A 26,167-nucleotide genomic window follows, 5' to 3' on the forward strand; every position below is an offset into this window, starting at 1 on the left:
ATCAGGGTTTCTCCCTCTCCCTTCTGTAAATAATCTATTTAAAAATCTTCAGCCCGGCCCACCGGGCTCCGTGATTGAGCGCTGACCTATGAACCAGGAGGTCACCGTTGGATTCCCCCAGATTCTGACAGGGCTGCTGGCTGGATCCCCCCGGGGGCGTGCCGGAGGCCAATCAGTGACTCCGATGTTCTCCCTCCCTGTCCCTCCCTCTCTGAAATCAGAATATTTTTAAAAAGGAACCCAGTCCCGTCCCCCCCCTTAGAGACTCAGACGGGGTGAAGGTGAGGGCCTTGGGAAGGTGCATGCCAGTGCCCACTGAATTGAGTGGCGTGTGGGATTCCTGAAAGTTTTCCTGATGGTCCACTTTCGCCCCAAACTTCGAGGCCGTTATTAGGACTGTGAAGTAAAACTATTTCCTGACTTCCCCCCTAGAGTTACACAAAGGGCCCCGCAGGCTCCCTGGGACGGTGCTGGGGGAGCCGTGACCTGCGGATCCAACGTGGAGGAAAGCAGGTCTCCAGGAGTCCCGGCGGCAGCCCTCGCCTCCCGGGCGCTTTCCGAAGCTTCACCTTCCGGGGCCGCCTCGCCCGGAGCGGGAGCGCACGGAGCTGGGCGGCAGGGCCTTGGGGGGGCCCCGGGCCTCCTCGGCTGGGGGCGGGGCTAGTGCGTCAGCGGGCGGGGCCGCGAGGCGGGCGCGGAGCGAGCGGGACCCGCGGAGAGCGGCGCTGCGCCGGCTGGGGCGGCCGAGGGGAGACGGCGCGGGCGGAGGCGGCGCGGGCGGCTGGTGCGGGGGGAGACGGTGAGTGCGCCAACGCGGGCTGAGGGGCGGGGGGAGGCGGTGCTGGGGGCGGCGGTGCTGGGGGCAGCGCGGGCTGAGGTGCGGGGGCAGCGCGGGCTGAGGCGGCGCGGGCGGAGGTGCGGGGGGAGGCGGTGAGTGCGCCAACGCGGGCTGAGGTGCGGGGGGAGGCGGTGCTGGGGGCAGCGCGGGCTGAGGTGGCGCGGGCGGAGGTGCGGGGGGAGGTGCGGGGGGAGGCGGTGAGTGCGCCAACGCTGGCTGAGGGGCCGGGGGAGGCGGCGCCGGGGCTGGTGTGGCCTGGGGTCCCCGCCGCCGGGGAGAGGCTGAGTTTGGCTCTGCGGGCCGGACCCCGCGGCCTGCTGCCACGGTGGAGGTCAGCAGCGGCTCGCTGCCGGGCGGCCCAGTGCCCCGGACGGGAGGGCGGACAGGGTGGGGCGGGAGTCCCTCCGGGAGGAGCTGGGGCTCAGGCTGCTCCGTGTTTCTGCTCCGCAGGCTGAGGCTGCGCTGAGAATGTGCGGGCGCACGTCCTGCCACCTGCCCAGGGACGCGCTCACCCGGGCGTGCGCCTACCGGGATCGGCAGGGCCAGCCCCGGCTCCCCGAGTGGAGAGACCCGGACCGGTATCGGCCCTCCTACAACAAGAGCCCGCAGTCCGACAGCCCCGTGCTGCTGTCGCGGCTGCACTTCGAGAAGGTAACCGCTCTATCCGCGTTGTATTGGCTTCCGGCGGGGCGGGGGGGGGGGGGGCCGGGGCCGGGCGGGCGGGCCGCCAATTACCCCCACCTCCACCCCTGCAAAAGTCTGAAAACCTGCATATAATTTCTGACTCTCCAAAAACTTTACTAATCGCCTACACTTGACTGGGAGCCTTGCTGGTAACAGAAACAGTAGGTTAACATATTGTTGCATGTTACGTATATTACAAACCGTATTCTTAAAATACAGTAAGCCAGAGAAAATAAAATGTTATTAAGGAAAGTACATTTGCAATGTTTATTGGAACAAATCTGCATATAAATGGACCCATGCAGGTAAAACCTGTGTTGTTCTGGGTTAACTGCGTTTGGTTTGGTGTATGCTCCGTCCCTGAGATGATCTTTAAAACCAGCCTTTATTGGACCCCCGTTGAGAACCACTCTGGGCCTCGCTGGAAGGAGTTTTATTGGTATCTTTCAATCTTGCAAGATGATTCATATTCTTCAGGCTCAATTTAAGTGCCTTCTTTATACAAGGCATATCACTCTTAGTGCATGTCCAATTTACATGAGCCTTGTATTTGAATACATTTTTTAAAGGCAGCATCTTTCCAACCACACTGATCATCAGGGTCATTTGAGCATCTTTAAGAAAAAAAAAAAGGCCTCGGCTGGGTGGCTCAGTTGGTTGGAGCATCATCCCATATATCAAAAAGGTTGCAGATTTGATTCCTAGTCAGGGCACATACCTAGGTTGCTGGTTCAGTAGGGGCACGTATGGGAGGCAACCAATGGATGTTTCTCTCTTTCTCTCTCTCTCCTTTCCTCTCTCTAAAATCAATAAACATATCCTCAGATGAGGATTAAAAATATTTTTTTTTTCTTTGCTTGGCTGGTGTGGCTCAGGAGGCAGCTGATCAATAATTCTCTCTTATCGATGCTTCTATCTCTCTCCCTTTCCCTTCCTCTCAAAAAAAAAATATTTAATGTTTTTCCTTTTTAAATAATAATAATATTTCCATGCCCCTTACCAGTCATGTTGAATCAGAATCTCTAGGCCTAAGGCAGGATTAAGACTAGCTAACTTAAAACACCTCTGATGTTTCTTGAAGGTTGCAGAACAGAAGTTTCTGTTCTCTCTGCTTGTTTTCAGTCTTTTTATGCTTATCTTTTATTGAAGCTAGATGTATAAGGTTTGGTTATCTGAATTGCATTCATTGTGTATTCACCTATTGTAGTGTTGGAGTGACCAATAATTTATAATCGTGTTTTTGTTCTTTGCTTTATTTTTATTATAAGCATGCATGTGATAAAAATGCTTCATTCCAGAAGTTAATAGTTTCTCTGTGTCTTTTGTTTTTTAATTTAAATATTAAATATCCTTGATATGTTTTTAAAAACATGATTATTTCCATGCTGGATTTTTCTGTGTGATCCATAATGCTTAAATGGCTTTATCAAGCTGATTATACCAGTGCTACATACTCTTCAGAACTCTTGTGATAATATGGTAGTCAAGAAAGACTCACCTCTACATTGTAGGGATCACATTATTTTAAAATAACCTAATAGCATTTATCTTTTTGATTGAATGAAGCCATTTACATGAAATAGTTTATTCTTGCCCAGCTGTTGTTGTTCAGTGGTTGAGCATCGACCTATGAATCAGGAGATCATGGTTTGATTCCCAGTCAGGGTATATGCCGGGGTTACAGGCTCAATCCCCGGTGTGGGGAGTGTAGGAGGCAGCCGATCAATGATTCTCTCATCATTGATGTTTCTGGCTCTCTCCCCCTCTCCCTTCCTCTATGAAACCATTTAAGGAAACTATTTTTAATGAGAGGATAATCAAAATAAAATGAACCTTGACTGGGAGATAAAACATGTTTTCAAAGAAGGTATACAGTAATTTGAAATGAAAAGAGAGAAGAATTAAGTGTATGAGACTTACTCTTTTTCAGCTTTTTTTTTTTTTTTGGTACTACCTCTTTAGAATTATAGAATGAATGTTAGCTGGAAGAATAATTTTGTTAAACAGATGTAAAGGCAGAAGTGTAGAAAGATTGTGACTTGTCTAAGGTTACCCAGTTAGTGATGGATACAGCTGGGACTAAGGTTCAGACTGCTGACCCCACTTGAGTAAATGCTTCCCGGAACTGGGAATGGGGAAGGTGGAGGCAGGCCCTAGCAAGTTTAGACCTCCTTTTCTGTTAGTGGTATGAATTTGCTTATTGATGTAGTGTTTTGACTCCACATCTCTAATAAATTTTACTAAGATTGCTAGGCTTTCCTAATTTTGATAAATAGTTGGTTTTCTTTTTCTCAAACCTGTAAATTGTAAAGCAAAATTAGAACCATTTCATCAGTTCATTTAATCCATATCATCAACGGCCAGTACATATGTATAGATTGCAACATTTACATTTGAAACCAGTGGTTTGCAAATTACTTCCTCTTTCATTTATCTACCTCAGGATTACAAGCTGTTCTGGTCACAAGTCCAAAAATCTAGAGGAACGATGAGTAATACTGAGCAATATTTTCAGTATTTTGGCTTTGCAGCTACTTTTTTTTTTTTTTTAATGTTTTTATTGATTTCAGAGGACGGAAGGGAGGGGAGAGAGAGATAGAAACATCAATGAGAAAGAAACATCTGTTGATCTTCTGCCTCCAGCATGACCCCTATCAGGAATGGAGCCCACAACCCAGGCATGCGCCCTGACCAGGAATCAAACCATGGACCTCCTGGTGCATGGGACAGTGCTCAATCAACTGAGTCATACTGGCCTGGCTGCAGCCACTTTTTATTCATTGTTCCCAGTAGAGGGCGGCCTCACGTTTGGGTTTGATTTACAATTATCCAGTGAACACACTCAAGTTAAAGGTGATCACTGGAATTTGTAAAAGTAAAGGTTTTTCAACCTTGGCACTATTGACGTTTTATGTGGGATAATTCTTTGTTGTGGGAAGCTGTCCTGTGTGTTGTAACATGTTTAGCAATATCACTGACCCCTACCCACTAGATGCCAGTTGCATCACCCACATCATAGCAACCAAACACAACTCCTGATAATGTCAAATATACTCACTAGATGTTGCGCATCCCTCTCCCCCATCTGTATCAGGTTTTGGTGGTGATGATGGTGGGGGTGGGTGGGTGTCAAAATTGCCCCATGTTGAGAACCTCAGATTTAAGAGTGTTGTTTTGCAAATTTCTGATGAGACATCATTTATTTGGCCATATATAATGTTATTTATTTTATTCTCATTCTGCTTTGAGCAGGGGTCCCTTCTGCTTGGAAGGCACATTGGATTCTGGAAGAGAGGTTAGGGTTAGGTTTACAAAGGCTCTGTTTTCACACATTTTTTCTTCTTCCTATCCCTGATGAAAGTAATGCTTGGGTTTACATCCTCTATCCTACCATTTCTTCCAGGGTTTTCTTTTTTTTAAATTATACTGAACACTTACTGTTTTGTTTTTCTTTTGGCATACAGTTGTCAACCAGAGGTCACTGGTGTTAATTCAACACAAACTAGAATCCCCAGTTTGGGGTGTGGTGAAAAAAGAAATCTTATTCAGTGCAAACAGCTCAACTATGACACAGCACGTCTGTGAAAAGGCATGGCTGTGTGATGGTCCTGGGGTCAGGCTCCTCTACAAGTGGACAGCTCTGCTCTGTTCTTAGCTGGTCTGCTCCAGCAAGATATCTTCATTGTTTCATCTTTGATGTTTCAACTCCAGGCAGGGAAAGGCAATTGTCAGTCTTTGGTGGAAAGAGAAAGTGTGCTTTTAGAGCCAGAGAGGAGCTAACTTAACCAGTTAACTGCCACACGCCCAAAACAAAAACCATCCCCACACGCCATGATATTTTGAATTTAACTTAAAAAATCAATTTGCAATGAACATTATAAAAATAAAGATATTACTCACAATTCGGGTGTTCTTGAATATTTTCAACTGAAAATTATCACGAAAAATCATTTTAAAGTTGGTCAGGGCTACCACTTAGGGAAAACATTTTTTTTTTTAATAGATGCACATGGCTTGTGGGGAAGGGCCACTGCTTGAGTCTGCAGGCGCTTATGGCATACAATGGGTTAAGTAGACAAGAAGTCCCGCTACTGGTCCCTGATTGATCTGCCCTCATGCAGATGAGGATGCCAAATCTTCACAGTTCAGTTGGTCCAAAAGAGACAGTCCTGATTGGTTAGAATGGAACTGCTTTGATTGGTAAAGAAGCTGGATATAGTTGCGCAGCCTTGATTGGACGGGGAAATCCTCAGTCTAATTGGTTGAAAATAGGATTCCAGGTACTCCTTTTTAAAAAATATATATTTTATTGATTTTTTACAGAGAGGAAGGGAGAGGGATAGAGAGTTAGAAACATCGATGAGAGAGAAACATCGATCAGCTGCCTCCTGCACACCCCGTACTGGGGATGTGCCCACAACCCAGGTACATGCCCTTGGCCGGAATCGAACCTGGGACCCTTCAGTCCACAGGCTGACGCTCTATCCATTGAGCCAAACGGGCTAGGGCAGTACTCCTTTTTAAAAAAAATACATTTTTTATTGAATTCATAGCTGAAGGGAGTGGGGGAGAGAGAGAGATAGAAACATCAATGATGAGGGAGAATCGTTAATTGGCTTTCTCTTGCACGCCCCTTATTGGGGATCAAGCCTGCAATCTGGGCATGTGCCCTTGACTGGAATTGAACCTGGGACCCTTCAGTCCGAAGGCCGAGGCTCCAGGTACTCCTTCACGAGGATTGGCTCAGATGGCGAAACACAGCGTAGGCAAGCAGCTTAGTGTGGGCTTCTCCCTCAAGAGAAGTTTGTGTGAAAGGCCCCTGTATAGAAATGGCTACTAGGCTCTGTTTTTTAAATTTGAACTCAGCCACTGGGAGCCTTTCTTAGTAGATATCTTCTTTCTCAGGATCCACACAATTTACCTAGGCTGCCTCTGTCTTTAAGGGAGGAAAACACACACACACACACACACACACAATTGATTCTCATTTATAAATTCTGTGTTTGCAAATTTGCCTACTTGCTAAAATGTATTTGTAAACCTCCAAATATACTATGTTACTTTTAAACACGGGTATATTTGTCATTCATGGACAATACAGGTGTTGAAAATTTGGGTCACCTAATTGAATAAGACAAAGCTCTTAAAAAAGAAACAAAAGCCGAAACCGGTTTGGCTCAGTGGATAGAGCGTCGGCCTGCGGACTGAAGGGTCCCAGGTTCGATTCCGGTCAAGGGCATGTACCGTGGTTGCGGGCATATCCCCAGTAGGAGATGTGCAGGAGGCAGCTGATCGATGCTTCTCTCTCATCGATGTTTCTAACTCTCTATCTCTCTCCCTTCCTCTCTGTAAAAAATCAATAAAAAAAATATTAAAAAAAAAAAAAGAAACAAAAAATGAAGCTCTACCTTCGTGTGTGTGTGTGTGTGTGTGTGTGTGTAGCTCTACCTTCTTGTTTCAGCTCTTATACTATAAACAAGTGTCCTTTTAGTGTTATGTTTTATGCATTTGTGATTTCACTGTTTAAAACTGTTCCCAATGCCGAAACCGGTTTGGCTCAGTGGATAGAGCGTCGGCCTGCAGACTGAGAGGTCCCGGGTTCGATTCCGGTCAGGGGCATGTACCTGGGTTGCGGGCATATCCCCGGTGGGAGATGTGCAGGAGGCAGCTGATCGATGATTCTCTCTCATCGATGTTTCTAACTCTCTATCTCTCTCCCTTCCTCTCTGTAAAAAATCAATAAAATATATTAAAAAATAAAAAATAAATAAAATAAAATAAAACTGTTCCCAAGCATAGTCCTGGAGTGCTTGCTGGCTAGTATTCCCAAGTGTAGGAAGGTTGTAATATGCCTTTCAGAGAAAATACATGTGTTAGATAAGCTTCATTCCAGCATAATTTACTGTGCTGTTAGTCATGAATTCAACATTAACAGATCAGCAATATATGAAATAGTGTCTTTAAACAGAAGTACACGCCCTGACTGGTTTGGCTCAGTGGATAGAGCGCCAGCCTGCGGACTGAAGGGTCCCAGGTTCGATTCCGGTCAAGGGCATGTACCTGGGTTGCGGGCACATTCCCAGTGGGGGTTGTGCAGGAGGCAGCCGATCCATGTTTCTCTCTCATTGATGTTTCTAGCTCTCTATCCCTCTCCCTTCCTCTCTGTAAAAAATCAATAAAGTATATATTTAAAAAAAAACAAAAAAAAAAAAAACAGAAGTACACATTAAACAAGGTGACATATTAATCAGTTGATGAAAATGTTGTCACCATTGGCTCATGGGAAACAAGCCCTGCATTTCCCCTAAGAGCAGCAGATCAGTATTTGCTAATTCAGTGTTTGCAGCAATGTTGTAGAACCTGTCGTGAATAATGAGACTGGAGTATGTGTATAGACAGGGGATTGACTATTCAGACAAGATTTTGAAAGAAACAGGACAGGATCTTACCAAGAGCACAGTGGAAGGATTAGCTTTAATTAAAAGGGAAGCTCTTCTTGAGACACCACTACTGATGATGATTCCTTTCTTGACTTTTCTCATTCTAACTTTTTTCTCTCTAGGTACTTTTTCTTGGACTCTACTTTCCCCTCATTTCTCTTTTTGTACCACTAGGTTAAATCCCGTGCTTGATTTACTCCCTTAGAAACTTCATCCTAATGGCTTTAAGTCACCTTTGTAATTCTAACCTAAAAAAATACTCAATTGCAATTTGTATGTGTATTCCATGCCACACATTTTAATGATTCTCCAAGGCAGGTATTATTCACTCTATTTTGACAGAAAAGGAAAGTTGAGGGTCCAGGAAATTGAAACTAGTCCAACTTCGTAAATAGCAGGAATTTTTTTTTTTTTTTTTTTTTTTTTTTTTTTCATAGAAATGTAGGTTTATTTCGATAGGGAAGGAATTTTTTTTATCCTAGTCTTACAAAGGCCTTATTTTTTCCCTCTGTACCAGAGGTTGGCAAACTATGGTCCTCAGACCATATCTGGCTCACTACCTGTTTTTGCAAATAACGTTTTATTAGAACGGATCCAAGCTCATTCATTTGTTCTTTGGCTGTTTTCTCACTACCAATGGTGGCAGAGTTTAGTTGCTTGAGTCATTGCAACAGACTATATGAACTCACAAAGCCAAAATTATTTACTATCTAGCCCATTACAGAAAAAGTTTGGTGACCCATTTTCTCTATCATGCTGCCTCTCTCCTAAGTTTAATTCTTCATGCTTTTTGGACATAGTAAACAGCTCTATTTGGATCTTATTCTAGTGACTTAAAATAATCCTTAATTATTTTTAAAAATTGATTTGAGAGGGAGAGAACCATCTATTTGTTGTTCCACTTATACATTTATTGGTTGCTTCTTGTGTGTGCCCTGACTTGGGGATTGAACCTTGGCATATCAGGATAACACTCTAACTAAGCTACCTGGCCAGGGCCAAAATAACCTTTATTATGTTCACTAGTGAGAAATTAAGACAAAGCATTGCAGATATTGTTTGTTACTTTCCTGAAGTCTGGGGTCTCCGCTGAAAAGACTTGTCACCTGGGTCTAGAATCATCTAGAGCAGGAGTTAGAAAACTAAAGCCCTCTGATAATTTTTGTAATAAAATTATATGGAATACAGCAATATCCATTTACTTATCTACTAGAGGCCCGGTGCATGAAATTAATGTGTGTGTGTGTGTGTGTTGGGCAGGGGGGGTCCTCAGCCCGGCCTGCACCCTCTCTCAATCCAGGACCGCTGGCTCCTATCCGCTCACCTGCCTGCCTGCCTGATCGCCCCTAACCACCTCTACCTGCCTGATCGCCCCTAACCACTCTGCCTGCCTGCCTGATCGCCCCTAACTCCTCTGCCTAGGCCCCTGCTGCCGCAGCTTCGTGCAGATGTTCAGCTGTCCAGTCTAATTAGCATATTATGCTTTTATTATTCTAGATTGTCTATTAATGCTTTGTCCCTATAACAGCAGTTATAGTTGCAACAGAGACTCTCTAGCCTGAGAAGTAGTTAATATCTGGCCTTTTATTTAAAAAAAAATTTGCAAACTTCTGATCTAGGGGCATCTTCACTTATCTGGCAGTTGATAACCTGTGGCTGTTAACCTGTGCTGGTAGCCAGAGTACCTACATGTGATCTCTCCACACAGCCTGGGCTTTTTCACAACAGGGCAGCTCAGAGTTCCAAAAGCAATGTCTCAGCAAATAAGCAGGAAGCTGACTTCCTGACTTAACCTTAGAAATCATAGTGTTACTTGTGCCACATCCTGTGAGTCACAGCCCATTCAGATTCAAGGGAAGGGAACATAGACTCCAGCTCTCAAGGGGGGAAATGGGAAAGATTTTTCAACCATTTATTTAAATTGCCATGTCTAGACTTGCCACTATTATCAGAAACTCAACATGTGACCTTTCCCCAAATCAAACCCTTCAGAATTTTTGTTCAATAGTGGCATCCTTATTTCAGTTGTCAGGGACTGAAAACTTAATCATCCCTGTTTTATTTTTCCAGTTGCACCGCAATTTCATTTTTCTATCTTTTATTTTTTTTTTTTAATTTTAATTAAATCTTTATTGTTCAGATTATCACATTTGTTCCTCTTTTTCCCCCCCATAACTCCCCTCCTCCCGGTTCCCACCCCACTCTCCGCCCTCACTCCCCACCCACTGTCCTCATCCATAGGTGCACGATTTTTGTCCAGTCTCTTCCCGCATCTCCCACACCCCTTTCCCCCCCAAGCATAGTCAGTCCATTCCCTTTCTATGTCCCTGATTCTATTATAATCACCAGTTCATTCTGTTCATCAGATTATTTATTCACTTGATTCTTAGATTCACTTGTTGATAGATGCATATTTGTTGTTCATAATTTGTATCTTTACCTTTTTCTTCTTCTTCCTCTTCTTAAAGGGTACCTTTCAGCATTTCATATAATCCTGGTTTGGTGGTGATGAACTCCTTTAGCTTTTCCTTATCTGTGAAGCTCTTTATCTGACCTTCAATTCTGAATGATAGCTTTGCTGGATAAAGTAATCTTGGTTGTAGGTTCTTGGTATTCATCACTTTGAATATTTCTTGCCATTCCCTTCTGGCCTGCAAAGTTTCTGTTGAGAAATCAGCTGACAGTCGTATGGGTATTCCCTTGTAGGTAACTGAGTTTCTTTCTCTTGCTGTTTTTAAGAGTCTCTCTTTATCTTTTGCTCTTGGCATTTTAATTATGATGTGTCTTGGTGTGGTCCTCTTTGGATTCCTTTTGTTTGGGGTTCTCCGCGCTTCTTGGACCTGTAAGTCCATTTCTTTCACCAGGTGGGGGAAGTTTTCTGTCATTATTTCTTCAAATAGGTTTCCAATATCTTGCTCTCTCTCATCTTCTGGCACCCCTATAATTCTGATGGCACCCCTATAATTCTGATGTTGGTACGCTTGAAGCTGTCCCAGAGGCTCCTTACACTATTCTCGCATTTTTGGATTCTTTTTTCATTTTGCTTTTCCGGTTGGGTGTTTTTTGCTTCCTCGCATTTCAAATCATTGACTTGATTCTTGCGCTCCTCTGGTCTGCTGTCGGGAGTCTGTATAATATCCTTTATTTCAGTCAGTGTATGCTTAATTTCTAGTTGGTTCTTTATCACAACATCGAGGGTCTCATTAGATTTCTTGAGGATCTCACTACATTTATCGGCGGCTTCTAGACAGTTCTTGAGAGACCTTAAAAGTGTGGTTCTGAACTCAATATCCTCCATTGACAGTTTTGTCCTGTTTCTTTGTCTCCGCATTTTGTTATGCTTCCTTGGTGCACCCCCTAGTGGTCTTTGTGCGAAGTCTTATAGTTAAACCTTGTTGTAGCTAATACCAGGGAGGGTTTGACCTCCAGGCCAATTGGCTATGAGAATCAGCTGTGTCAGCAGTGAGAGAACTTCTGTCCTCTAGGGAGGTGCTAATCTAGCCTTTGCCTGAGGCTATCCGGCAAATGCCTGTGTGCAGGGCTTGGGCGGGGCGGGTCGCACAGGATCAACAGGGTGGGCCGGAGAGAGCAGTTATGGCGGCTCTCAGTCCTGTCCCCAGGGGCTCCGCCTCTCTGAGTCCCAGCACCCGCTGCAAAGCTCGGAGAGAAAGCTGCACTCGCTCTGACCGAAGCCAGACAGTCCCGCTTCTCCCGTTTGAGTCAGGGTCCCTAGAGACTCGCCCGTATCTGGAGCTCAGAGTCTGCGACTCCCTCCCGATTGAAAACGCCAACCGCGCCCTCCGCCGCCAGCCCGCTCTGCGCACTCCGCACCTCAGAATTTGACTTCAGCACTGTGCCTCCTCTGAGTGTCCGTATGCGTTTCTCTTTCCTCCTAGTTGTGGGACTTCCACTCAGCCAGCGTTCCTGTGGTTCTTGGTGATGTCCGTTCTGTCTTTTAGTTTCACTTTTGAAGTAGTTGTTCAAAGCAGCAAACTCCGGCGTTAACCTATGCCGCCATCTTGGTTCTCCCACCTCATTTTTCTATCTTTTAAATGTCTTTTATTTTCACTATCACCAGAGCTACTGTATCATTATCAGATCCCTGGACTATTGTAGTAGCACCAAAAATGTACTCTCTACCATTGGTTTCTTCCATGCGTACTATGCTATGCAGAATAGTGTGTATGTGCACTTCAATCTGTAAATTTTATCAAATTCTCAAGGGCCAAATGCCAAAAAAAGTATAACAACCATGTGTTGGGGGCCAAAACTGCCCCCACATTTGGAAAATTTTAGAGGGACTCAACATATAAGGCATATAGTCGCTAAGCTTTATAACAGTGAAAAGATACACAATAGAATCAGTAAAGGGGGAAAAAACACAAGTAGAAATCTGGAAAATTTTGTGTACATACTTCCTTATGTTCTCTTCTTGTAAGGGGAAAAACTAAGCACATTCCTTAATAGACACTAATTAAATGTTTGTAGGAACAGAATCTCTTTATATCCCCTATTCTACCCAAGCAGAATGTCTTACATTCCCATAAATATATTTGCTAAAGAACAAGTTACATCATGATAAATTACTAAAATTGTTTTCAAGTAGAATCTTTCCTTTTTAATAATCTTTTCTCTATTCTTTGTGTTTTGATACTAATAGTAATGTAATGCATATGCTAAACTTGGTTTTTAAAATTTTATTATGATCTCCTCACTGGATCATATTAACCTTTGGCAGGGTGCAGACTCATCTGAGCGTATCATTGCTCCTATGCGATGGGGCTTGGTCCCATCTTGGTTCAAAGAAGATGATCCTTCCAAACTGCAGTTCAACACGAGCAACTGCCGTAGTGATACCATAATGGAGAAACGGTCCTTCAAGGTAGGTAGCTCATCTAGGGAAAGGTATTGTTTATGAACAGAGCTATTAGAGCCTTAGGTACCTGAAAAGTAAAATAAGGTTCTCTTTGGAACCGCTCTTAAGGTCCCAAAGTGTTGAATGCTGTTTTATTTATTACTGTGTAATAAACCATGCCAAAGCTTGGTGGTTTAACAAATCAACTATATTATTTCTTATATTTTGTGGGTTGACTGTGCTCAAGTGGACAGTTTTCACTTGTGTAGCTATAATCAGATGACAGCTGGGGCTGGATGTCTAAGATAGTTTCTTTTTTTATTTTTTCAGAAAGGAAGGGAGAGGGAGAGAGAGAGAGAGAAACATCAGTGATGAGAGAGAATCATGGATGGGCTGCCTCCTGCATGTCCCCCACTTGGGATTGAACCTGCAACCCAGCCATGTGCTCCCAACTGGGAATTGAACCTGGGACCCTTCAGTCCACAGGCTAATGCTCTATCCACTGAGCCAAACCAGCTAGGGCTAAGATGGCTTCATATATATTTTTTTTTAATTGATTTTTTTTAATATATTTTATTGATTTTTTACAGAGAGGAAGGGAGAGAGATAGAGAGCTAGAAACATCGATGAGAGAGAAACATCGATCAGCTGCCTCCTGCACATCCCCCGCTGGGGATATGCCCACAACCCAGGTACATGCCCTTGACCGGAATCGAACCTGGGACCCTTCAGTCCGCAGGCCGACGCTCTATCCACTGAGCCAAACTGGTTTCGGCTTTAATTGATTTTTTACAGAGAGGAAGGGAGAGGTAGAGGAATAGAGAGTTAGAAACATCGATGAGAGAGAAGCATCGATCAGCTGCCTCCTGCACACTCCCCACTGGGGATGTGCCCTCAACCAAGGTACATGCCCTTGACCAGAATCGAATCTGGGACCCTTCAGTCCACAGGCCGACGCTCTATCCACTGAGCCAAACCGGTTAGGGCTAAGATAGCTTCTTTACCCATATGTCTGACATCCCAGATGGCGTGGGTAGAATAAGTGAAAGCCTTTCCACGTGCACCGCTGGGGTTGTCAGGGTAGTCAGGCTTTTTACATGGCTTCTGGCTTACCAAAGCTCATGATTCAAGACAGTAGGGCAGGACCTGCAGGATTTTGTGACCTAGTCATGGAAGTCATATAGCATCACTTCTATGGCACGCTATTGGCTCAGCCCAAAATCAGTATGGGAGGGAACTACATGGGAGATGAATACTGGGATGCATGGTTCATTGGGGAACCAACTTTGGAGACCAGCTACCACAAGTGCCTATTTGTTAGAGAGCTATTGCTGTTGTGTACATTTAATCTTTTCAACATCTGTGTGACGGTGACTTTATACATGTGAAAACTGAGGCACAGAGAAATAACTACTCTAAGATCACACACTGGCAGACCCAAGATTATTTTTTTTATTTTTATTAAATATATTCTTATTGATTTTAGAGAGGAAGGGAGAGGGAGAGAAAGACAGAAACATCAATGATGAGAGAGAATCATTGATCAGCTGCCTCCTGCATGTCCCCCACTAGGGGTTGAGCCCACAACCCAGTCATGTGCCCTTGGCCGGAATTGAACCTGGGACCCCTCAGTCCACAGGCAGATGCTCTATCTACTGAGTAAAACCAGCTAGGGCGATTATTATTTTTAAATATATTTTTATTGATTTCAGAGAGGAAGGGAAAGGGAGAGAGAGATAGAAACATCAATGATGAGAGAGAATCATTGCTTGGCTGCCTCCTGCATGCCCCCTACTGCAGATCGAGCCTGCAACCCGGGCATATGCCCTTGATCAAAATTGAACCCCAGACCCTTCAGTTCACAGGCCAACATTCTATCCACTGAGCCAAACTGGCTAAAAATCAGACCCAAGATTTTTTTTAACGTATAATTTTTTATTTTTAGAGAGAAAAGGGAGAGGGATAGATAGAAACATAAATGAGATGAGAGAGATACATCATTAATCAGCTGCCTCCTGCACACCCCCTACTGGGGATATAGCCTACCACCTGGGTATGTGCCATGACTGGGAATTGGAACCAGTGACCTCTTTGGTTCCTGGGTTGATGATCAACTACTGAGCCACACCGCCGGGCAGACATAAGATTTTAACTCAAGTCCATGAAACGTGATTCTATCACTAAGACCGTATCTTGCTCACATTTTCCCTCAGGTGCCTCTGGGAAAAGGAAGACGCTGTGTTGTTCTAGCAGATGGATTCTATGAGTGGCAGCGATGTCAGAACACAAGCCACAGGCAGCCATACTTCATCTACTTTCCCCAAATCAAAACAGAAAAGGTATCAGCAGCAGCACTCACAGTAAATATTTAGAAAGATACAGAGGACTAATGTAAAGAAGGGCATTTTTTTTCTTCTCTCATAGTGTTTTATTGATTTTGAGAGAGAAACATAAATTTGTTGTTTCATTTATTTATGCATTCATTAGTTGACTCCTGTATATGCCCTGACAGAGGATTGAACCTACAAACTTGGTGTGCCAGGATGATGCCCTAACAAACTGAGCTACCTGGACAGGGCCTTCATAGAGTTTTTTAAAATTAGTAGCTTTATTGATTATAAAAGTGATAATTCACTTTTTAAAATTATGCAAGTCTGATTTTTTTGTATATTTAAAGTTGTGCAACCATCACCACTATTTTTAGAAAATTTTTAAAAATAAGTTTTTATTGATTTCAGAGAGGAAAGGAGAGGGAGAGAGAGAAACATCAATGATGAGCGAGAATCATTGATCAGCTGCCTACTGCACACCCTCTACCCGCAACCCGGGCATGTGCCCTGACCAAGAATTGCACTGTGAGCTCCTGGCTCATAGGTCGATGTTCAGCCATGGAGCCACATGGGCTGAGCTCTTTTCTCTCTCTGGGATTCTAATTACACATGTGTTAGATAATTTGATATTGTCCATAGTTTTTGGATGTTCTTTTCTGTATGCTTCATTAGTTTTTCTTTGTGTTTTAATTTGGAATTTTTAATGACCTATGTTTTTTTTTAACAGCTTAAGAACCTTCATTTATTTTTACGAATTGATAAAATATATTTTTATTTTATTTGTATTTTTTTTCTGAACCATTTGAAAGCAATGGTATCTCATCCATCAGGAACTTAGCGGGTGCCTCTTTTTTTATTTTTATTTATTTTAATCTTTATTGCTGAAAGTATTACATAGGTCCTCCTTTTCTCCCCCATTTACCCCAAGCCCCACCCCCATCCCCTCACCACCCTATTGTCTGTGCTACTACGATTCTTTCTTTTTTTTTTTAATTCATTCTTTATTGTTCAGATTATTACAGTTGTTCCTCTTTTTTACCCCCATAGCTCTCCTCCACCCAGTTCCCTCCCCACCCTCTGCCCTTACCCCTCCCACTGTCCTCATCCATAGGTATACGATTTTTGTCCAGTCCCTTCCTGCACCCTCATACCTCTTTCCCCCCAAGAGTTGTCAGTCCACTCCCTTTCTATGCCCCTGGTTCTATTATATTCACCAGTTTACTCTGTTCATCAGATTTTTTATTCACTTGATTTTTAGATTCACTTGTTGATAGATATGTATTTGCTGTTCATAATTTTTATCTTTACCTTTTTCTTCTTCCTCTTCTTAAAGAATACCTTTCAGCATTTCATTTAATATTGGTTTGGTGGTGATGAACTCCTTTAGTTTTTTCTTATCTGTGAAGCTCTCTGACCTTCAATTCTGAATGATAGCTTTGCTAGATAAAGTAATCTTGGTTGTAGGTTCTTGCTATTCATCACTTTGAATATTTCTTGCCACTCCCTTCTGGCCTGCATGGTTTCTGTTGAGAAATCAGCTGACAGTCGTATGGGTACTCCCTTGTAGGTAACTGACTGTTTTTCTCTTGCTGCTTTTAAGATTCTCTCTTTGTCTTTTGCCCTTGACATTTTAATTATGATGTGTCTTGGTGTGGTCCTCTTTGGATTCCTTTTGTTTGGGGTTCTCTGTGCATCCTGGACTTGTAAGTCTATTTCTTTCACCACGTAGGGGAAGTTTTCTGTCATTATTTCTTCAAATAGGTTTTCAATATCTTGCTCTCTCTCTTCTTCTGGCACCCCTATAATTCGGATATTGGTACGCTTGAAGTTGTCCCAGAGGCTCCTTACACTATCTTCATATTTTTGGATTCTTTTTTCTTTTTGCTTTTCTGGTTGGGTGTTTTTTGCTTCTTTGTATTTCAAATCTTTGACTTGATTCTTGGGATCCTCTTGTCTGCTGTTGGGAGTCTGTATAATATTCTTTATTACAGTCAGTGTATGCTTAATTTCTAGTTGGTCTTTTTTCATATCCTCCAGGGTCTCACTAAATTTATCAGTGGTTTCTAGAAATTTCTTGAAAAACCTTATAACCGTGGTTTTGAACTCTATATCCAGTAGTTTGCTTTCCTCCATTTCTGTCATTTGTGACCTGTTTCTTTGTCTCCGCATTTTTTATGCTTCCTTGTGTTGGTAGAGTGGCTTTGTGTGCTAGGTGTCGTCCTGTAGGGCCCAGTGGCTCAGCTTCCCCAATGACCTGAGGTGGACACTCTTGGTGCACCACTTTGTGGGCTTTGTGCACAGTCTTGTTGTAGTTATGCCTTGATTGTTGTAGGTATCACTGGGAGGAATTGACCTCCAGGCCAATTGGCTGTGTGAATCAGCTGTGTCTACAATGGGAGAACTTCTGTGCTGAAGACACTCCTATGGGGCAAGACTTGCTTCAGTGGGGCTTTGGTGCTCACTGAGTCTTCCCCCTGAGTGTGTCCCTTATGGATCTGAGGAGTTGTAATCTGGATGGTCCCACTCTGACCATTGGGTACACTTGGATCTAAGGAGGTGCTAATTTAGCCTCTGCCTGAGGCTACCCAGCAGGAGCTACGAAGAGATCTGCAGATTCCCCTTCCTTGTTTGGGGTTTGGAGGTGCCTAGATGAGGCCCAGCTGTGAAGCAATGCAAGCTGCTGTGGGGCCTTGGGCCTTCTCTTGGAAGTTCTGGGTCTGTCTGGCCCAGCTGCAGTTTGTTAGGTAATTTTCAGATTGCAAAGGGCCAGGCCATTCATATGCAAAAGCCTCTGCCGCAGCTTGGGTGGTGCGGGGTCTCCGGGAATCAACAGGGTGGAGCAAGCAGCTATGGCTGATCCTCAGCCCTGCCCTAAGGGTCCCTGTGTCTCAGTGTCCGGGTAATCACTGCAAGCACCTCTGAGAGAAAGCCACCCTCGAGTTCCGTGTTCTGCCCGCTGCCAGACAGTCTATTTCTCCCCGTATGAGTCTGGGTTCGCAGAGACTTCCCGGAACTGGAGTTCAGAGCAGTCAGGGGCTTGTGACTCCCTCCCGATTCAAAATGACAGCCGTGTCCTCAGTTGCCAGCCCTTGCTGCGTGCGCTTCCGTACCTCTGCTCTTGACTTCCGCACCTCCTCTGAGTCTCAGTGTGCTTTTCTCTTTCCTTCTAGTTGTAGAATTTCCACTCGGCCAGCCTTCCTGTAGCTCTGGATGATGTCCGTTTTGTCTTTTAGTTGTATTTTTGAAGTTGTTGTGGGAGGCAGCAATTTCCGGTGTTTACCTATGCCGCCATCTTGGTTTCTCTGATTCTTTCTAATTTCACCAAATTGTCCGTGCATGTAGTCCACCTTTTCTACAAGAGCCTTTATTTTTAAAAAATATATATATTTTTTTATTGATTTCAGAGAGAAAGGGAGAAGGCGAGAGAGACAGAAACATCAATGATGAGAGAGAATCATTAATCGGCCGCCTCCTGCATAACCCCTACTGGGGATCGAGCCCACAACCCAGGCATGTGCCCTTGGCCGGAATCGAACCCGGGACCCTTCAGTCCACAGGCCAACGCTTTATCCACTGAGCCAAGCCGGCCAGGGTTTCTACAAGAGCCTTTAACATATTATATTTATTTTAAAATCCCTGATACTTACAGCATTTGGGAAATGTGATCTCTTGAATCTGGTTCTGTTGATTTCTATATCTCTTGGCAGTTGATTGGTTATTGTTTGGTTTCTTTGTTTTAGCTTTTTTATGTGTCTTGTTGTGGGGTTTTTTTTAATCCTCACCTGAGGACATGCATTTCATTGATTTTAGAGAGAGAGGAAGGGAGAAGGAGAGAGGGCAGAGAGAAACATTAATCGGTTCCCTCCCACATGCACCCCCAAAAGGGATTGAACCCAAAACCTGGGCATGTCCCTGACTGGGAATCTAACCTGTGACCTTTGGGTGCACAGGACGACACTCTGACCAACTAAGTCACACCACAGGGCTAATTTTTATTTATTGATTGATTGGGGTGGGGGAGAGAAACATCAATTTGCTTTCTACGTATGCCTTCATTGGTTGATGAAGGGATCTAACTGACAGCCTTGGTGTATCACAGCGATGCTCCAACCAACCGAGTACCTGGCCAGGATTGTGTCTTGTAATTTTTGATTGATTGCCATAGTATGTAACATAGAAACTGAGATAAATAATATTTATGCCTGGAAATGGATACACTTATCCTTCTATTAGGCCATTACCATGTGAGATTGAGGGGATCTTGTCAGCTGAACTGGGTTTGAATTTTGTTGTTATGATTACCTTTCTTCACCGCTGGTTTTAAATTTCTTTGGTGTCACCTTGTGTTTAGAGTAAGAGTTGATTTTCCAGAGGATTTTTCTCAGTAGCTCTGCTCCCTTCAGCTATAATATTTCCCTTTGAGCCTGTGCCTAGAGAGGATCTCCCCATGCTCTTGTGCCTTATCCAGAATTAGACTGCTGTTGCTTGTCACTTGGTGCTGCTACTCTGAAGGGGAGGGGGAGTATTCTCTGTTGTCTTCATTCAGTCTCACTCGTAGGCAGAACTGTACCACTAGCTCTCAGGCTCAGCCTTTCTCAGTGATCATGGTCCTTCCCCAGGGGAGTAGAGGGTTTTGGGGTTGTTTTTTTTACTTTCTTTTACCCTTCTCCAGACCCCATGAGTCTTTACCTGTCTGTATCTTAAGAGTGACCGGGTTTATTACCCTTCCCCCTGACCCCTTAAGGGTTTTATTCCTTAGATCAGTGGTTTTCAACCTTCCTAATGCCGCGACCCTTTAATACAGTTCCTCATGTTGTGGTGACCCCCAATTTCATTGTTACAAATTGAACATAATTAAAGCATAGTGATTAATCACAAAAACAATATGTAAAAATATATATGTTTCCCGATGGTCTTAGGCGACCCCCAAAGGGGTCGCGACCCATAGGTTGAGAACTGCTGCCTTAGAGGAAAAGTGATCAGGTGAAGCTTTATGCCTTTCCTGAAGCAGGAGAGCGCCCCTCCTGCAGGCATGCACCAGCAGGAAAGGCTTTCTCCAGTCTCCTGCCCTGTTCCCCGTCTTTCCTGTGAGCACCCAGGGAGGTCTATGGAAACTTCCTGATGTCTGTAGCTCTCAGGGATCCTGTACTCTCAGGGATCCTGTACTCTCAGGCTAGCCCACACTCTGCTTATAGCAATTTGATAATAATTTTATCTCAATTCCTATCTGCTGTATGAAGGACTTGCCTTCCTCCTGTTGCCACTGTTAAGCCAGTGCTTATGTCTCATCTCCCCACAGAGATTCCTGTCTTTCTGTGAAGTTTAGGCTAATTGGTTGCCCTGTGACCTCAGTTTTCTAATGAATTGAAGTTATGATTTGGTCTATTATCTAGCCTTTTTTCTTATTATTTAAGGTGAAGGTGACACTCTTTCTAGTTTTCTGTATTTTAGGCCTTGACCTGAATCTTAAATGGCAAGTAGGTGTTGGCATGATAAGAAAGGGTGAGAGGGACATTTTGGGGAAGGGAAGGTTGTTTCAGTAAGACAGTGGGAACAAAATTATATGATAGCTTCGTTTACAAACAGCTTGGTTTGGTTCAGATTAACATTGTAAGTGAAAGCTGGAATGATGGACTAGATGGCCTGGATGCCTAATGAAGGTATTAAGTTGTATTATGAAAGCACTGAAATAACCATAAATTTATGGCTTTGGTGAGTATTTGCCACCAATCCTCTTTCCTTTGAGTAAATAAGGTATGTGCTAAATGACTTCCAAAATGATTGTGATGCTCTTAAATCTGTAGTAGTACCCAACTTGCATGTGGAAGAAGGCTGATGAGTATCTAATCTGCCCATGTATTTTGTTTCCAGTCAAGCAGCATTGATGCTGCAAGTAGTCCTGAGGACTGGGAGAAAGTTTGGGACAACTGGAGGCTACTAACAATGGCCGGGATCTTTGACTGCTGGGAGCCACCACAGGGAGGAGACTGCCTGTATTCCTACACCATCATCACAGTGGATTCCTGCAAAGGCTTGAATGACATCCACCATAGGCAAGTCATACTTCTTATCCCTGGGTCCAGAAGGATACCAGGGAGGGTGTGTTCTCTTTGTTTTTAGGTAGGTAGCTTTTCAAATTTAAAGTTTCTGTATGCACACATTTATTTATTTACTTAATTACTTTTTAAATGCTTTGGTCCGCCAGGTCCTTATTCTTTTTTTCTTTTTTTAATATATTTTTATTGATTTCAGAGAGGAAGGGAGAGAGAAATAGAAATATCAATGATGAGAGAATCATTGATCAGCTGCTTTCTGCACACCCTGCACTGGGGATCAAGCCCACAACCGGGGTGTGTGCCCTGACTAGGAATCGAACTGTGATTGCCTGGTCGTTGCTTGACCACTGAGTGGTGCCGGCCTGGCTGTGTGCACACATTTAGACAGTAGGAAACTAGGACAGCTACTTACAGAATACAGTTACAGTCAGTTTGGCTATAACATGACATGCATTCCTAAAAATCTCCATAGTATGCAAAATCGTATAATGAAAATGACACTTTATGGGAAAGGGGTTAAGAGGACTACACTTAAAAACTTTGTCACTGACACATTAAAAAAATAGAAATCTATTAAAAATTACCACAGTTTTATGTATTAGGTGATTACAAAATACAAGGTACTACAATAAATATAGTACTTTACCTTAAAAAGACCCATAGTTTGCTTGTGGGAGTGTGTGTTGGAAGAGTTGCAACTTATGAGATATTGTGAAGTGGATATTTATGCATTTATCTCCTAAAATCAACTATACCACCCACCAATGAAGTGTGTGCCATGCTTTGCGTTGGCCTAGGACAGTGGTCGGCAAACTCATTAGTCAGCAGAGCCAAATATCAACAGTACAACAATTGAAATTTTTTTGAGAGCCAAATTTTTTAAACTTAAACTATATAGGTAGGTACATTGTTATTAACATAATTAGGGTACTCCTAAGCTGGCCTTTGCTAAAAACGTCCTCAATCTGATTGAGGTACGTTCGCTGAGGTCGACCCCTTCCAACTCTCCCATCCACACTCGTCTTCTAAACAAGTATCACATAGATGAGTGTGGATGGGAGAGTTGGAAGGGGTTGACCTCAGCGAACGTACCTCAAAACAATGTCCCTCCCCCGAGCTGCGTATCCCTCAGCCTGCCTGCGCCGCCCGCCTGACCCCCCCCACTTCTTCTAACACCACTTCTTCAAAATAGACTCGCCAGGCTGAAAACCAACTTCTGCACATGGGCCATGAAATTTCAGTCGCACTGTTCATGATATAAACAACAGTTAGCTTTTACAGCAGTGCTCGGCAAACTGCAGCTCTTTGGCCCCTTGAGTGTGACTCTTCCACAAAATACCACGTGCGGACAAGCATGTACACTGCGATTGAAACTTCGTGGCCCATGCACAGAAGTCGGTATTTTGTGTTAGAGCCACACTCAAGGGGCCAAAGAGCTGCATGTGGCTCGCGAGCCGCAGTTTGCCGACCACTGGATAGGTCTTTCTTACTGTAAATCTGTCATAGGTTGTAAGACTGGAGATTATTGTTGATAGACGAGTTTTTCAGGATCTGTTTCTCCTTTAATTGTAGCCTGGGGCATCATAGAAAAGTTACCAATTTGCTAATGTGCACACTGCAGTGCACTGGGTCCAGTCATAATTACTGTTCCCTGTCATTGCCATAAAACTTTATAAGCTGGCTCTCCTAGTGTTGAATTTCATGCTCTGTCAAGTTGTGGTCAAGGAGCACGTGGCAACAATCAGCATGTAAGGCACAGAGGGAGGGCGAGCTTCTCCTTGGGATGATTTGTGCTCTCAACTAACTCAAGTCTCACTCCCTACCTTCACTTTGTCTCTTCTAACCGATGTTTTGACCTCCCTGGCTAGGATGCCTGCCATATTAGATGGAGAGGAGGCAGTCTCTAAATGGCTTGATTTTGGTGAGGTCTCCACTCAGGAAGCTCTGAAGTTAATCCAGACCTCAGAAAACATCACCTTCCATCCAGTCTCTACCGTGGTGAACAACTCCCGAAACAACACTCCTGAGTGTCTGGCTCCTGTTGGCTTAGAGGTCAAAAAGGTAGGGGTCTGTGACTCTGACAGTCTTTTTTGAGCTTTCTGTCTTCTGTCAGTTTAGCATTTTCTTTTAGGATATGGCCTTTTACAATCAGGGCCACCACCCAAAACTCACATTCCTTATCCATGGCCAGGGTGAGCAGAGCAGTGATTCAAAGCTGGCTGTAATTCAGAGTCCTCAGGAGAGCTCTTTCAAACGTAAATGCTAGACCCTATGTCGACCTACTGACTCAGTCACTATTCAGGACTGAGCTTGGATTTCTCTATCATTAAGAAGCTCTTTGGTAATAAGTTTGAGGGCTTCTACTCTAGAGGGTGATTGTGAGAAAGAAAAAAGAGCCCTTGACCATAATCTGTCCATAATTAACTGTGATTTTTTTTTTTGTATCTTTTCAGTTTATCTCTGCTTTCCCAACCACATGTTGGAGGAGTTCCAATCTTTGTTCCCCTTCAGGACTATTTGAGAACACTCCTGCTATAAACATTAACTTCTTTTTTTTTTTTTTTAAATATATTTTATTGATTTTTTACAGAGAGGAAGGGAGAGAGATAGAGAGTTAGAAACATCGATGAGAGAGAAACATCGATCAGCTGCCTCCTGCACATCTCCTACTGGGGATATGCCCGCAACCCAGGTACATGCCCTTGTCCGGAATCGAACCTGGGACCTTTCAGTCCGCAGGCCGACGCTCTATCCAGTGAGCCAAACCAGTTTCGGCAACATTAACTTCTTAGAGTTGGTAACGATCCTGTAGATGTATTTTGAAGGGAAATTGAACAAACAAATGGCCCGCAGTGGGAAAAGGAGCTCAGAGCAAAAAGCTGGCCCTACTGTTTTTAGGTGCATAGAGGGATCTGAAGCAGGAATGGCTCTGAGTCTTCCAAGAACAGGCATCTGAGAATGCCGAGAGGTCTTAAGGACGACGATTGCAAGAGCACCCCCCATTTTTCCTTTTTTTAAAAGTTTTCCATATCCAGCCGAAACCGGTTTGGCTCAGTGGATAGAGCGTCAGCCTGCGGACTGAGAGGTCCCGGGTTCGATTCCGGTCAAGGGCATGTACCTGGGTTGCGGGCACATCCCCGGTGGGGGATGTGCAAGAGGCAGCTGATCGATGTTTCTCTCTCATCGATGTTTCTAACTCTCTCTACCTCTCTCCCTTCCTCTCTGTGAAAAATCAATAAAATATATTAAAAAAAAAAAAAAGTTTTCCATATCCATAGTCAGTGTCATCTTTTTTTCTTTTGTCTCATTTATCTGCAAACTCATGCAACCCCAATTAGATGTCTCTAAAAACGATTCATTTTGCACTAGACACTGCCCCATTTCTGCCGTGGTCTTTACACCAAAAGAATTCACATTTTGGTGAGGTAGCATTGTTGAATTCAGAACCTTCAGTGTGGGTTGGGGTGCAGTTAAGGGAAGCAGAAGAGCAGTGCTGGGCAAGCAGAGGCTGTGCAGAGAAGTTACATGGAGAGAAACAGCCTGTTCAGGCTTAGGCCGAATCCCTAATCTTAGAGGCTGTTTAAGCCCTGTCTCCCCAACTTCATCTCCCAACTCTGCCAGGTCCCAGTAAATTACATTGTTTTCCCTGAGAATGCTTCATTCTCTGCATGTTTGAATGCCTGTCAGTGCTCTTCTGTGAACGGCCCCACATACCTTCATCAAGCCTTCTCTAAGAGTTACTCCCTACCCCCTACACCCTTGGAGTACACTCAGTTGCTCCTTTCTTCCCACTCCTGACTAGTGGGTCCTATCTGGCCCTTAGTAACAATTTATAAATCTGAGTCAGTACCTCATGCCTCTTCCCCTGGAGTTGTCCTTTTCCCAAAAGCTTGAGCTAAATGTTTTTTCATCTTTTTCCTAGGAGTCCAAGGCAAGTGGCAGCAGCCAGAAGATGTTGCAGTGGCTGGCCACAAAGTCACCCAAAAAGGAAGACCCAAAAACACCCCAAAAGGCAGAGCCAGATGTGCCCCAGTGGTCCAGCCAGTTCCTGCGGAAGAGCCCATTCCCTACCAAGAGAGGAGGTGCAGGATGTCTGGAGCGATGGCTGAAACAGGAGAAGGAGGAAGAGCCAGTGGCCAAGCGACCTCACAACCAGTAATGCAGGACTTTCAGAGACCAAGGTCATGGTTTGCTGTACTAAAGACTGTTGCTGATAACAGATTCTTTCATTGTGTGTATATGGATTTGCTTTGGGAGGAGGTAGCACAGTGTTAGTTAACAGCTGTGGGTTCATAGGGGAATGGCTAACCTGGCTGGGACCAAGAACACACAGAGGGGATATGGGAGCCTGGAAGGGGAGCGCCCACCTCCATCACCTCATAGGGGTTCACTATGCCTGCAGCCCTATCTTGGTAGGCCTGATGGAACCTTCCTCAAAGCCTGATCCTGCTGGCAGTTCTCAGCACCTGACCTGGTGCTGCTTAGCCTTTGGGCTCTTTCAGTCCTTTGGAATTAAGTTCTTAACACATTATTTTTTTCTGAATAAATTAAATTTTATAAACTGTCTGCCTTTCAAAAAATGCTATTGGTGGGGGTAGTTCTGGGACTTACTATTTTGGGCTTTCTGTGGACAAAACTGCTTTTTTGGAAACAAACAAAAAAAGGCTTGGTGGCAGGGTTCTTTATTGAGTCTCTCAATAAAGTTGTTGGAAGTTGTCTGAATCTTTTTAAAAATCTTTATTATTGAAAGTACTAGTTGTCTGAATTCTTTAGCTTAAAATCAACCTGACTGCCGGCCAAACACAAGGGACTGGGGGGAGAATGAGGCACAGGAGACAAGACCCTGCCTTACACAGGGAGCATAGAGTCTGGGTGAGGAGACATCCTAGTCACAGCCCTCCAAGTCCTATGCAGATCCCCAGCCTCTGGGTAGAGCAGAGCACAGAGGGATGACTTGGGCTTGG

At 44.1% G+C, this 26,167-nt stretch overlaps 1 protein-coding gene across 2 annotated transcripts; it reads left to right on the forward strand.

The window, feature by feature from the left end:
- Positions 1-673: 673 nt before the first annotated feature.
- HMCES (5-hydroxymethylcytosine binding, ES cell specific) lies at positions 674-25,925 on the forward strand. 2 transcript variants are annotated; one of them, XM_036321799.1, is made up of 7 exons: positions 674-799; positions 1,289-1,489; positions 12,701-12,844; positions 15,031-15,177; positions 21,019-21,200; positions 23,072-23,264; positions 25,126-25,925. In XM_036321799.1, exons 2-7 carry the CDS (start codon positions 1,307-1,309, stop codon positions 25,360-25,362), a joined length of 1,086 nt encoding a protein of 361 aa, XP_036177692.1. In that variant the 5' UTR covers positions 674-799; positions 1,289-1,306; the 3' UTR covers positions 25,363-25,925. The 2 variants fall into 2 exon arrangements, with proteins under 2 accessions (XP_036177692.1, XP_036177693.1); XM_036321800.1 differs by having other exon boundaries at positions 675-799; positions 15,031-15,156.
- Positions 25,926-26,167: the final 242 nt, after the last annotated feature.

Source organism: Myotis myotis, unplaced genomic scaffold, assembly GCF_014108235.1.
Source record: "Myotis myotis isolate mMyoMyo1 unplaced genomic scaffold, mMyoMyo1.p scaffold_m19_p_9, whole genome shotgun sequence".
Lineage (NCBI taxonomy): Eukaryota > Metazoa > Chordata > Mammalia > Chiroptera > Vespertilionidae > Myotis > Myotis myotis.